The sequence below is a fragment of the Larus michahellis genome, chromosome 1, assembly GCF_964199755.1.
Source record: "Larus michahellis chromosome 1, bLarMic1.1, whole genome shotgun sequence".
Taxonomy (NCBI): Eukaryota; Metazoa; Chordata; class Aves; order Charadriiformes; family Laridae; genus Larus; species Larus michahellis.
In genome coordinates, this window is record NC_133896.1 from 120,793,636 (window position 1) to 120,808,328 (window position 14,693).

The 14,693-nt window shown below is 38.2% G+C and overlaps 1 protein-coding gene across 16 annotated transcripts in view; it reads right to left on the bottom strand.

Moving 5' to 3' along the window:
* Window positions 1-14,693, bottom strand: part of SYNJ1 (synaptojanin 1) — a 69,642-nt gene that overhangs the window by 51,258 nt on the left and 3,691 nt on the right. For all 16 annotated transcript variants that reach the window (XM_074600965.1, XM_074600993.1, XM_074600916.1 and 13 more), the window contains exons 3-6: window positions 5,474-5,560; window positions 4,812-5,079; window positions 2,220-2,445; window positions 405-488 (exon numbers count right to left, since the gene is read on the bottom strand). In XM_074600965.1, coding sequence (XP_074457066.1) covers window positions 405-488; window positions 2,220-2,445; window positions 4,812-5,079; window positions 5,474-5,560 — 665 coding nt within the window. The remainder of the gene's footprint in view (window positions 1-404; window positions 489-2,219; window positions 2,446-4,811; window positions 5,080-5,473; window positions 5,561-14,693) is intronic.

Below are 14,693 nucleotides of genomic sequence, written 5' to 3' on the forward strand. Positions count from 1 at the left end.
TGATACAATCCCTCTTTCAAGAAAACGGAGATAAAATTATATTACAGTAACTCTTGATCCATATTGACTTCTTGAAAAGACTTATGCTCAAGAACAATTCAGAAGAAAATAGTGTCTTTGGGTGCCCTTAGATAACCTATTTTAAAATAGCAATTCAAACAGAAAACCTCAGAATTTCAAAGAGAAAACATCTAAAAAGCAATGGACGTTCAAATATTGTGCGAAACAGCATTCAGAGACTCGAGAGTAGCAGGCTTGGTGAATTAAACAATAACACCAACTCACTTCCAAAGGATAACATCACCCTGACAGTAACTGTGCAGAAGAGCCTAAAAGTAACTGTAAGATGTTTAAAAAGACAGGAATAAGAATTATCTGTATATTTAAATCTACCTCCTGCTTACCTGCAAGCCTGGCTGTTCCCAAAATAATGGAACAGATCCTCGAATCTGTATGAACGATGACACAGAGTCATCTAAAAATATGACCTGTTAAGAAAAAAAGAAAAGCATGGTATTAATAGGTTTTATAGAGTGTAAGGTTTTAGGTTTCTTAGCTTTAGCAAAATATAGAGGAAAGAAAACTTATTTACGTATTACATATTCTACACCACAAGCTAAAATATTGTATTCTCTAAACTTTTCTCTCTATCCCCTCTGAACAATTCATAAAAGAAGTTCTGTCACTCCCATGCTTCCTTGCAGAATCATGATTCACAACATCTAAGAAAATACAGCAGGCTTTTATTATTTGGGACTGAATTACTTCTGTGCTAAGACTAACTTGTTTTAAATAACTTGGTAAGACATTCCCGTAGGAACAGTCAAAATGTACATCAAGGAATAGAAAATAAAAATACAGCATACTCAGAACACCTGCACAGATTTTATGTAACAGAATCCAAAATACAATGGTCTATTAAGTATACAGGAAAGGAAACTTTAAATGGAATGATATGCCACAGTCATCTAGTGGCATTAGCCTGCCAAGAAACTTGGACAGAGAAACTGTAACAGTGTTCTGACTAAACTGAAATGGGATGTGCCCTGGTTTCAGTTGGGAAAGAGTTAGTTTTCTTTCTAGTGATTGCTGTGAAAGGAATGTCAATAATACCTGTTGGTTTTAGTTGTGGCTAAGGGATGTTTACACTATTCAAGGACTGTTTTCAGTTTCACATAGAAGAATAGACAGAATGATGGAATGGCCAATGAAATATTCCATACCATGGATCTCATGCTCAGTATATAAATCGAGGTTAGCCAGGGGGTGGGAAGCCATGATCACTGCTTGGGACGGTGCCAATTCACCAGGCAGTGAGAGTGACCCCTGCCGTTATTGTTATTATTATTGTTATTTTTCCTTTTCTGTTATTGTTTCTATTAAACTGTCTTTATCTCAACCCAGAAGGGTGGGGTTTTTTCCTCCCTTTCCCCTCCCTTTTTCCCCTCTTTCCCTTCACCCTTCCTGGGGGGAAGAGTCGGTGGCTGCATGGTTCTAGTTGCCAGCTGAGGTTAAACCATGACAGATGTGTACAAGCAAAACCCTTCCTGGATAAAATCCTACTGAACTACCTAGGCTTTGCAATGAGTCAGTGAGTCAACCAAAGATACCTACTCACATGAATACAGTTTTGCAGGAACAACAGCTTGGTAACTAAATTATCGTAAGAAGTGAGCAAAGAAAGGCCAGCAGAGAGTGATTTAACAGCTTCTTGCATTTCTTTATAATAAGAGCAAAGATATGAGATGAAACGCAGTGGAATTGCAGTGGCTTTAAAAACTACCTTTCAGAGGAACTGTGTTGAGTAATCATAGGAATGCTTTTATCTTTCCTGAACCACATGGTACTGTGTATTTGCCAAAAATTTCTTGCTTGTTTCTAAGCTCTTTCACTTTGCTATTTGCTCAGGCCAAAAGAAGTACACACCCACCTACAGCTCAGGAGGCTAAAAGGACGTACAGCCACCTGCAACAGTTCAGCTGATGGATAACAGCTTCTTAAGCTATTGAAACTCAAGACCCATCCATGCTCTTACCCTAAGCTACACCAAGATCATCAAATTATGTAAGCGACTTAGATTCCTTATTTAGCAGCAAAGGAACTATTCCAATATCTGTGGGTTACAGACTCGAGTTGTGATCTGTTGATTTAGGGCAAAAAATTATCCACACACATATCTTACCTATCAGTCAAGCGATGTGCACTCTAGTGTAACATACCTGCTCTGTTTCAACAAAATTAGCAACATGACCATCATCATTTGTCCCCCGGACATTAAATCTGGTGCCAGCCCGTTCACAGCTTAGTCGTGAAATGAGACAAGCCTTTGCCTGCTTGTGAGCCGCATAAATTGTCCTTATCTCCACTCCTCCACACATGAGACGTAACAACCAGTCGTCACAGTTCACACCATAGTGCTTCAGATGTAAATGCAGTGACTGGTTCCTGCCAGGGAAAAAAAAAATAAAATAATTACTGGAAGGAAATAAAACATAGCTCAAATTGTTACACCAGCTACTAACTTTTTATATTTTACACCCATTACTACAAATAAGAAAAGAAAAATATGCATGTTATAATTTTATGATATAACTCTTATTTAAACGTACTTGAAATAGCAAAGTTTACAAGAGAACAGATTAAATGCTTGCACAATAAGAATATGGGGTGAAGTCATGAATTTTAATGACCTTAAAAAAATAACCCTTATAGCCTCTGCTCTTCACACAGCAAAAAACAACACTCCAAGCTTGTTTATATTTCTCCACTCAGCCTTGCTTTGAGAAGCCAAAGATTACAGACTCTGGGAAAAGCAAGCCAGAATTCCAATTACGGGGTTACTTTTTGTCATGGGTAAAGCACCATTCAATTTCACAACATCACAAAATAAAGCTAGAAAAAAAAATTCTTGTCAATATACATTGATTATTTCTATTATACATCACCATAACACATCACTTGCCCAGACAAGCTTCCAGGAACACATTCATAGCCAACTGATTTTCAAATTTCTGTAAATATCAATTTCAGGGTTAAGTCTTGGTACATTATATACTGCACATATCGTTCTCTAATACCAATTATTGCTCAAATGAAAGATCCACAGTTTGGATACACCTGTGCATTAAGTAGTACCAATCAACAGTGTAGTAAGTGAATACAACTAAAGTTTGGGTTTTGTGAATGTTTTTTTTTTTGTTTTACCTCACTCTAGTGGGGCTTGGCTTTTGATCTTCTTCGGAAACATTCACTTGTATAAAAAGGAAGTAAAGTTTTCTGCATAGCAAAGAAAAGTAAACTCTAGTAAGACGGCTGGTTTCGTCACCGCCCAGAAAATTCTACCATAATTGCAAATAACATATATGGCATAAAGGTTGAAGCTATTCACTTTTATTTTAGCCTTTTCATTCTAAATTTCCAATTTCAAAACAAAAAAAATCTGTAACTTAGCAAACACTTCACTTCAATCACTAATGAAGATTCAAATCCCATGAATCAAGTATGCATTCACTTTACAGAAAAGTATATAGATGCATTACAATAGAAGACTGAGAAAGCAAACAATATTCTTTCCCTGGGCAATCAGAGACTGGAACTTTTGAATAGAAAAGGCCCAAGAAAGCTTACTCAAGTGCATAAGCAGAATACTTTCTGTTATTGACTTTTAGCATTTACATTTCTAGATCTTGGAATCTAGGACATTCCATCTACCTCCTGCGAGGACTGATTCTTACTGAAAAAAAAAGAGCCAGGTAACTTAAGAAGTTTTATGACAGGCGTCAAAATCAGCTAAGCTTATCTGGACAGGCTCAACACGTATCTTCCTTTCTCAAGCCTTGAAATACTGACTTACCAACACAGAGACAGTATTTTTCCAGATGCAGAGAGACAACAACTAGGTTCCTATAACTCCTGTAAACCTATATCAAGGTAGATGTGTTTCTGAAAACTAGAGCTTATTTTCTTAATACACATATTTTGTCTAATATAACAATCTGAACATATTCCTCTATCTCACCAAAACAGCTGCCAAGAGTAGAGTAGCACTGGCACACATGCCAGAGCTGATCTGGTGTCTTGTATGTTGGACAGAAGAGTGGGGCAGACGCAGCTTTTCACCTGTTCTAGCAACATACTGCCAAGTCTTCAGACCCTTCTAAGGTTCACAGACACATACACCATTTTTAACGAAGGTTGAAAATATGAGAGCAGAATTTCTTACATGACAGTAAGCATCTCTGGCGTTATTTAAGCTGCTTATTAGCAGAAAAAGCAGTATTCCTTTTACCAAGGATTCTCTATGTGAAAACCTATGCTTTATTCAAACATTTTCTGTAAAATGACAGTGAGTTCAGCATCCAAGCAATGTGCACTGTAGCATACCCTACCTGGTCTGTTTCAACGAAATCAGCAACATGACAATTGTCTGTGTAATAAAACTTTTAAAGCCCTTTCATGTGTTGGAAACTCACTTGGAAACTGTACATAAACACCACATTTGATGAAGAATTAAGAGAATGGTGTCTCTTAAGCTGAAACATAACATCACAACTGTTCAGATCAAAGTGTAACACCATAAGCAGCGAAAATCTGCCTTCCAATTAAGAAACTCCAAGTGGCCATGGAAACATTGTATCGTTAATAACACACTTAAGTCCTTAAAATAATGCTATCGTATCTCATCAACATTTGTGGGACAAAGGTGTACCTTTAAGAGCTGATAAAGACAAGGATAAAAACTTGCCACAGATTAGTTTGTACAGGCATGCATTATTCTATATAATGTCTGATAAAACACATTATGAACTCACCAGAAAAACCTATTGTCAGTGGTGTGCTCCTGCATGCTGCGGTGAGCATTGAGACTAAGATCTAAACTGACACCAGTCGCAGACCATGCAAAATAAAAGTTTCCCGAGTTCAAAACTTTGCGCACTTCTGAAATACGATCCTCATCTGTTGAATCAATTCGTAACGATACAAATTCAGTGGAAGTAACTCGAAAAACTTCAGAGTCTTGAATCTTTCCCACAGACATGCATCCTGTTACTAGAACCAGATAATGTAACAACGTGTCTCCTGGAAAACAAGAAAAGGCACAGGTAATAGAACGTGTCTTAGTGGAGTTGATGTATTTATAGACCTAAATGCACGCAATCTGACCCCAGTTTGCCTGAAAAAAGTACACAAAGAACCAAGATCAAGAACTCATTCTCAAGTGCTACAGAAGAAAGGGAAACGCAAACAGGAGAAACTGCTGCAAATAACAGGGACTGTGAAAACGGAAGTTATTTTTGTCCACTCCCTTATTTCTGGGAGCGCTCAAACTCGCAAGTTACTCTGCAAAGCCAAAAAATAAAAAGAAAAAACCAGCCCAGTTCCTGTTGCGAAGATCCTGTGCTGCGCAGTTTTACAGAAGCAGCCCAATTTTCTTTCCCAAATGAAAAATTAAGGTTGTACATATTTTACTCACCAAGGTTTAATCTTAATACACCCAAGAGCCCATATGCATCCATTACTTTGGAGTAGGTGTTCTTGATTGTGTCTTTTTCTGCAGAAGCTATGGAGAGAAAACATAAGATTTTATGATGTAAAAGACCACTATGGCAGGGAGAATGAGTCCACTCTAAACTGAAAATCCAAGCGACTACAAAAGTAGCACTTACGTGAAGCTTCTGGAAAGAAACCAAAATGTATGAGCATATGGCATTTTATAATGGAAAACGAGTATTTGATTTTATAACGAAATATGATCACACTATGTTTTTATGCAACAAAAAAAGGACTTGTAAAAACTCCAAGTGATATTAAAAGAGAACGTCGGCATTTTAACATCATCATCTCCTAATATAAAAAGCATCTAAAACACCGGCAAATGAGTTGCATGAGAATGCTTTCCTGTAATTAGTTAAAATTAGAGTAGTGCTAAATGCTGCTTTTTTTTTCATGAAAAAAATTATCCCTTTTCTCCAAGAATAAAACTGTGATGTGGCAGTATCGTTTCCAGATAAGTAAACAAGATTACCACAAGTGCATTTTAAATAGTTTTAGATATATTCCGAGCAAATCAAAACTCTTGTAGGTCCACAAGATAATGGTATTTAAAAGCCATGTCTTAGATAAGGAAAACATAATTTTCATAGGCATTTTTGAAAAAAGAAAATTTGTAATATTTTAGAAGGAATTAAAGTATATCTACCCTTATTCAACTAGGAGTTAATGATAGTGTACACTTTAGAACTTTAATCAGCACTTGAAAAACCAGGCCCACAAGCTTGACTGCAGAGCCAGGTGACAGAAATGCTGCAGAGCAGAAACAAGATCCCACCCGTCCCGAGCTTTTGCTCATGACTGAGACTGCACCTGAAGTGCAAAGACCGACAGTTCCAGCTGTGCCACTGGACCCATGGGGACTGAGATTTCTGAGTCACCAAGGATTTGCACCTTCTCCCTCCTCAGAAATTATCTGCTAATTAATTTTCACTTTGACACTAAAAAAAAAATAAATCAGAATTCGACAAAAAGAAAACCATAAATTGAAATGCCTATTGCCCCAGCATTCTGCTATGCTCTCTCTGATATTAGCTATATTTTCTTCAGAATATCTGTTGTCAATCTTTCTGAGTATTCCCTAAGCTTAGCATAGCCCTGCCTGTGCACAAGCCTAGCCCTTCTGTCCAAATTTCCGCCAGCTCTATTATTAAAGTGGATCAGAAACTCCAATATAGATGAAACAATTATTTAACCTCAGCCTGAAATCTAAGCTTATTCAATGTTTCATTAAGTGCATTTTAAAAAAGCTTCTTTAACTATTTGCACCGATATGCTGTATTCCTGTAATCCAGATGCTGAAGATAAGAGAGTTACAGCAGCATGATTATTTCCAGAGTCCTCACCCATAATAAGTGTTAAGACTTGCAGCCAATCTAAATATATTGTTTATGGACAGTGATTTTGTCAGCAGCACTAAACCATGTTTTTCTTAACCAGATCACCATCGGGATGGAAAGAACAACTTCTAAACTTCAAAAACTGGTTCTTTCAACCCATTTTTCCAGCAAGTATTTAATGATGTCAACGTGCTCTTCTAAACTCAATTTTTGGTAACCAGAGAACTGCTACATTCTTCTTTCACATTTCAAATTATTAATGAAAGAAGAGGTTTAGTTTCAAACTTTTTGCAGGATTTTTTTTAAAAGTGCGTGCCGGTATTTAATGATATTTCAGAACAGCGGCCTTTCTGTCTCCTATGGAGTTATTCTCTTTTTCCATTGCATAAAACACCCATTATCCTTGCTAAGCCTTAATAAGCAAACGCCCAAAGAAAATTAAGTTAACATGGGCTTTGCAAATTCAGATCAACAAAAAAGGTCCCAGCTAATAAAGCCGCAAAGGGTTGCGAAAACAAACAAACAAAAAATGGAAACAGAAAAACTTACTGTTGCTAGCCAATTATTTTCTTAACAAAGCACCCAAGCACCAACCAAAAGACTTTCATGCCGTGTTTTTCAGTTACGTTAGATCTAATACAGTGTGAAGTCTGAGCAAAGCTTTTCCACAGTGAGCGTGTAGGTATTTCTATCTTGCACTGCCTGTACTTTTCCCGTCTTTTTTTTTTTTTTTAAGGCCAAAATTCACATGGAAAAACAGTAAACATCACACAACTCAGAAGGTTCGCTTCATCCATCCCGCCCTGGCCCATCCTCACCCACCGCCTCTGCAGAGCCCGAGCCTAGGCGCAAGGTACATTTATCAGGTCCCGCGGCAGGCAGCCAGGACACAGAAGACATCACCTGCAACACACTCCTACCACCCTCCCATAAGGCACATCACACCTACTACAAATTACAACTTCATAACAGAAATTCTTAACCAGATTCCCCTTCATTGAGGGCACCTGTTTGAGCCTCTATCAGTCAGCATTCATGAAACCTGAAAGAATTATGAGATTTGGTGATGACAGATACTAGCTAATACAGAGGGATAAAAAATGGTTATCACATAAACCTCCTTTTCCTTAAGAAACAGAGTTAAAATGAAAGCAGTCACCAAAGTAGCACTGACAGCAGAAAAGGGAGCAACTCCACAGCACCCCACTGCTTCCCCTTCCCTACTGCAGCAGCACCAACCCGTGCCACGCAGGGTTGTTTTGGGTGGTTGACTGCAGCATTGCTCAGGCTGCTTTCGGCGTAATGCACAATGAGGGACTTCCCACCGGCTACAATATTAAGGAAAGGCACTTGAGTTTTCCAAAAACCAAAACAAAATCAGGAACAAGACACAGCTGCACCACACTCCTTTCCATTTTCTTCCATTTGAACTGTTAGGACACCATGGGGACCAGCATCTCCCTGGGGGCCAAGGCACTGGTAGTCCTGGGGGCTCCCCCATGGAGGCAGGGCAGGCTGGGGGCAGCCCCAGCCCAGGACATCAGGCGTCTCCATGGGGATGGGCTGAGGACAGGCCAGGATGTCAGTCTGCGGGCAAAGGTCAGGCCTGATGAGGGTAACCGGGGCCTGATACAGCCCCAGGGTGGCCAGGCAAGCCATGGGGACAGACCAAGGCTGGGCTGGGACATCAGCCCGGCTTGGCAGGGCCCATGTCCAGGCTGGGCAGGGCTGGGGAGAGCTGGAGACCAACACTTTGCTGCAGCATCGCTGGGGCAGGGGCTGACAGCCCTGAGGGGACTGAAATGGTGTCCTGGGCTGTGGGCCAGCGTGTAATCTATTACTGACTGACTGCCACTGCACATGGCATTTCCCATTTCTGAAGATACCAGAATTAAATTTACAGGTTTTCATATCACTTCGTACCAAACAGTATGAATTACAATGTAAGTGCTCTGGAACCACCCAGACAGTCCCCATAAGTATCACATTTAACTCTTCCTTCTTCACCGAAGCAGTAAGCTTCAGGAAGACCTATGGTCTCTCACTTCATTCAGCACGCAAAGTCATCGGATGCAGCTGGATTCGCAAAAGCCACTGAAATTACAAAAATATATGGCTAACACCCCACCACTATAATATCATATATTCAGTGTATGCAAAGCCAACTTTCTGTTTCCTCTATGAATAGATGAAATTACCAACGGGGTGAACTGCAGCTTAGAAGTTAAACCGCAGGAAGGCTAAGGTAATCCTGACAGAAGGAGAGAGCATTTCCAAGAGCATTTCCTCATTTCCTCTGTAACATTCTTAATGAATGAGAACATCCCTTCCCAGAATGGTGGGTTGGCCTGCAGCCATGAGAACCCTTTTGACTTTGATTTATGAGCTCCGTATCTTGAAAAAATGCAGCTAATATAAATATGCACTCAGAAAAACATAAAGTCCTACAAATTAATGAACCTACTTCTTGAAAAATTGACTTTTCTGTTTATTCATCTTCAAATAGCTGGAAGTAAGCAAACACAATTAAGGCTGTCTGAAAAAAATATAAAACACTGTCACTCACCAAGAAGAACGAATTAAGACATGCAACTTCTAAAGACAGAAACTGCCAGCTGGAATGACAACTTTTGTCCATAACACTGGACTTAACAGATTTTAAATTATACTGTAGAAGAGCACTAAACAGTAGACAACGCAAGTAAACATATGTCTGTGTATAAAGATGGACACAAAACATTATGAGGCAGTATTTCTTCCATTACTTTGTGTCAGTTCAGATGTTATGCAGAAAGGAAATTAAAAGCAGCTTCTGCTTAACCGACTGCATTAATTAGATTCAAGTTTATTAATTTCTAAAACAGAAATAATGACTTGCTATTTAACAATACAAAAAAAAATCCCAACAAAACCACAACACTTTTAATGTGGTTTTCAGGTCAAGTTGTAATGCATCCTTGTAGAAAGCCAAAAAACGTCATTTGCGGTGTCAAGAGAAAAAGAATAAAATAATTTTAAGTCATGCTTTACTAAAAATTATCAGGTCATAGTATTTTTAAATGTTAACATCTCATTTGTTTCAAGTTAAATCACAAGTGCGCATCTGTAATAATCACACTTTATCAATCACTGACTCATTTAAGAAAGGTGACCGATTACACTATTTTAAAGGGATTATGTCAGCCTGCTTACTGTTACACAAATGGAATGCATTAAAAAATCCTGTCTCCAGGACAACTTGGTTCAACATGTATTCTGCTTAATTGCAGATCAGAAATTAGTTTTGCCATTTTAACAACTATAAAGCTAAGACACGTTAAACGTTATCATTTAGGCTTTCTACAGTTATGTTCTCTTCTTGGTGGGTTCACAAGGTGCCATGATGACATATTGTTAAGTTAGTGGCTACAATTCCCAGCTGGAACATGGGACACCGAGTTGGGAACAAAGACACGCTCAAGAAATTATATGCAGTTCCTTCAGAAACAAGACTTCTCATTTAAGTTAGGTGAGAAAAAGCTCATGCTATTGTCACTTTAAAAAGCTTAAAAACTGAAAAATTTATAAACTATTCTTACACAGTTTGGTTTTGAGCTTTTAAGATTGATATTTTCAAGCTTTTTGTCAAATTGGGACAGTTAAACTTGTGGTATTTAAATTAAAGCTAACACTTTAATATTACCACGTAGGTGACATTAAAATCAGAGTGGAGTCACAACTTACATTTATAAATCAACCAATCGAAGAACCATTTTACTACTTTTGACAGTTTGCTGACATGAATAGACACACAGAAAACTGGATGGCAACTGATATTTAAATCTGCCATAATTCATATGAAGCTTGTTTTGAATAAATAGGACAATTTTTCCCCACTCTATTTGCTAGTTCAAATTATGAAGTACTACTATTCACTTCACAAAGACATTTATATGTTACTATAATCAATTCATATCTTATGACTATGGGGAGGAACCCCCAAATAACAAATCACCTCTACCCAGCAATGAAAAAAACCCCAGACATCTCTAGATGTGAGCAATTATACTTAAGCACTACACAGCAGAAAAAAAAACACAGTTACAAACAACAACAAAAAAAATTAATTGTAACAGATGAGCAAATAAAAGGCTTGGTTGCTTCAACACTATATTCCAATACTATGCAAATTTACTTCACAAAATCTATTGTTTCAGCTAACACTGATGGGGGGGGAAAAAACCAAATTGAGAAATAGAAGTGTGAAAACAAAGCTGACCTATGCAACAGCCTACAAGCACTTCCTTTCTATCAGATTTGGGCTTTCTGACCTAGTTACACGTTCTCCATTGAAAACAAAACTTTATAGCACCAATAATCTACAGAGATTTTCCTCCAATACTGAATGCTTTGATTAAAATATAGTTATTTTACATGAAAGTCAACTGTTGCAATTTTTGCCCGTACAAGTCAATTCACAAAATTACAAAATTTTCAATTTAAATACCTGCTAGTATGCAAAAAAGCTGCCAAATTAGCAGAAATGTAGAAATGCTAGTTAGTTTCTCTAAATTATGTTGGAGTAATTCCATAAGTATGCAAACTAGGCTTCTTACAGACCTTTAATTAGAAAGGGCTATCATTCACTAGATGTCCAGTAGAACAAAACCAAGACTCTTACTATCAGGTGTGCCACCATAGAAATGAAAACTTACTGACTTGAAAAGGGAACATTCATAAAGAGAATTGTTTGTTGCCAGTGAAATCCCTTGTTAAAATCATGCAAAAGGCTGTGGCACACATACAGAATACTCTTTACTATTGCTGTAAAGCTAGTCTACCTTAAGAGGCAAAAAGCCTTCAGATTCTGTTGTATGCAATTTCTTTTTAATATTTCCAGAACTGTGGACCAAATTCTTGCAGATCCATTGCGCCATTCAAAGAGGTCATAGTCCTCCCAGGCAAGAGTTACTGCCTCCACTGACCTCCTGGGGAAGATTCTTACTGTAGTTCTTATACTTTGCAAAGTATGCTAGGCTAGCAGACGTGTTCTTTGTTAAACCATGTGATTTTGTTGAAAATGCCTGGAAAGCAACGAGCGGAACATCTTCCCAGTCGATTTGAAAGGATGGTGAATTCTAGCAGAACCCTAGGAAAAGCACCTGATGACAGGAGGACTGCTTACAGCCTCCTCCACCAGCACGGCTGCCCTTAGCATCCACTGTAGCTGTTGCTTCCCTGCAGCTTCTTAACTGTTTTAAGATACTGTTAATGGGAAGACATAGCCCAGAAGATGACACTTAGCCAAAACAGTAATAAGACGGGAAGATGAAATTCCTATTTGCCTTTGCATCCTAATCCCTTTACATGGGTCTCTTCAAATTGGCTTCAGATTAATATAGTATTACACTGAAATACATTCAAAATACAGCCTGTATTTGACCTTTCCTCTCTACCATAAAGACACTCTTCCCAGAGGACAAATTACTGCCTGAAGAATTTTAATTCTTCTTCTTATACCTTTATATATGTATATAAAATAGGAAAATATTTATATTAAGCTTATTTTATAGGATCCCATAATGAAAAGCAGAATGTAGTAATTCATTTTGAAATCTCCTCCTTCCCTAGTTAAAGAAATGTGGTTCCACTCAAACCTCTGTATAAACAATTACTGGGGGGATGGGGGCAGAGAATCACACAGTGGCAGTTTATTACTGGTGGCAGCAAACACCAAAGGAAAACAAACCTCTGGTTGGGAGCATACAGAATATAGACTCCTTAATAATTATGTACATATAGCAGGTGCTCATCAAATGTATCTGTCAGTATGCTTCTTTTCTGCGTGTCTAAGTTTCATCAAGCACCACATCAACTTAAAATCTCTTGCAAAATTATTATATCCCACCTGCCACTGTGGATAGATAATAGCATACCTACTCCCCCTTCCCTCCCCCCCCACCCCCAACCCCCACAAGAATGCAATGTGGAAGAATTTTCTTTTTAAAAAGAAGTGGAATGTGAATGGGTGATAGAGTAGCATTGTTAAACACGACTGAATACCAAGATGCCTGTTGCACACAGGTTATTACAGCTCTTACTTTATCTAGCTCTACAGAAAACTCTACAGAAAGCTCAGTGTGGGCATCGTGCCTCTTCCTGTTCACACCTGCTCTCTTCTCAGCTTTACCATAAGATTGAAGTCAAAGGATGCGCACGAAGCTTCTCCTCTCTCCGCTCGGGGCTCAGTATATTCCCAGACGACAGAACATTCTCCTTTACTCATCACAGGCGACAGGAGTAAAGATAGCTTCCCACTCATTTCATTATGACTCACCAGAGAGGAACAGGAGAGAGAACACCCTTCTGCTCAGTCAATGAAACCTTTACAGGTAAGATATGTCATTAAAGAGTCCTATTTCAAAGAATAAATATACTGTCTATTTTATATGTCAAATAAGAAAAAATAGATTTATGACATCCTCCCACTAAATTCTAAACAAGCCAGTAGTGAAGCTGATGACATTTAAAACTAAGTGCTCTTACAAGGCCTTGAGAAGCAAGTTGGCAGGGTCCCCTCAGACTTCAGTATCTTGGGCTAACCCAATACTAGGGGTAAGTCGATAAAAGAGGTATTAAATATATAAAGGCATGCAAAGTATTTATCAGACTTTTTGGTCACAGTAACATTAGCTAATCCACCTTAAAAGCAGTACATAGAACACTTCCAGCAGAAGCATGGCTTGGGCTGCTTCCACGTTCAGACTGAATAATTGTGCAACAACCACCTCTGTGAATTATCCCTTTGACCTTTCTTCCATCTTATTTTGTTGACTTGAATAACAGATTCCATGCACATACAACACGCACTGCAAATCACACAATATCTGAGTTGTATAGCATTTCATACAGAGGCCTAACTAAACCCTCTGAATCATCTTGCAATGCTTCAATGAATGTAAAGGGGATGAAGGTTAATACCGTTATCCTTCCCTCAGCAAAACGACAGATGTGCTCCCTTTAAGATGACATTTAAAGGATCAGTAAGCTTTCATTCCTTTCTCTTAGTCCATTTCAAATCCAAATTTCTATATATGGAGACCCCAGAAGGTGCAGTTCACTAAGGCTCTCAGAACTGAAACACATGAATCTCTTTTAATAGTAAAGTGTATTTCACTAGGTTGTGCCTATATTATACATTCTGCACACAGGTAAGAACTATGATTGGGTATAAGGTTAATGCCTTATTTTATCTTCAGTATTTATTAAAGTCTTTTGAAAAATGTCTAACAGTTTGAGATCAGTATTGTCAATTTTTGTAGAGTCTAAAACGTGTTAGCACCATCAGCAAAAAATACAAGTTTTTGACAGTTAAAGCGATGCTGTTCCGGATTTAAATTTATATATACTTGATCTGACCATTTTTCTATCTATTCACACAGAGTTTACAAACATCTGGGGAATCTTCCCCAAGGGCCAGTCTTTCATTAACTTTGGCTTTTAGATTTGTACCAATATCCAGAAGTTTGTAAGGCTACAGCCTAGAATCTTCTGACTGGTTTCTGTGGCATGACTAGAGAGATGGAGAAGTAGTACTTTACCAATCTTCCCCAAGCACTAATAATTGTACTCCTTTAAATATGTATTAAAAAGAATAGATAACAGAAGCAAACCACAAGCAGAGAAAGAGGAAAAAAAAAACATCCTGAGCTAGGGAACTCCAGCACTTTTTCTCCTGTCAGTTCAAGCGTATGATTGTGATCTTTCAGCCATTAACAAAAGAATCATGTTTCAGTACCTAAAGAGATTAGGTACAGAAAGCGA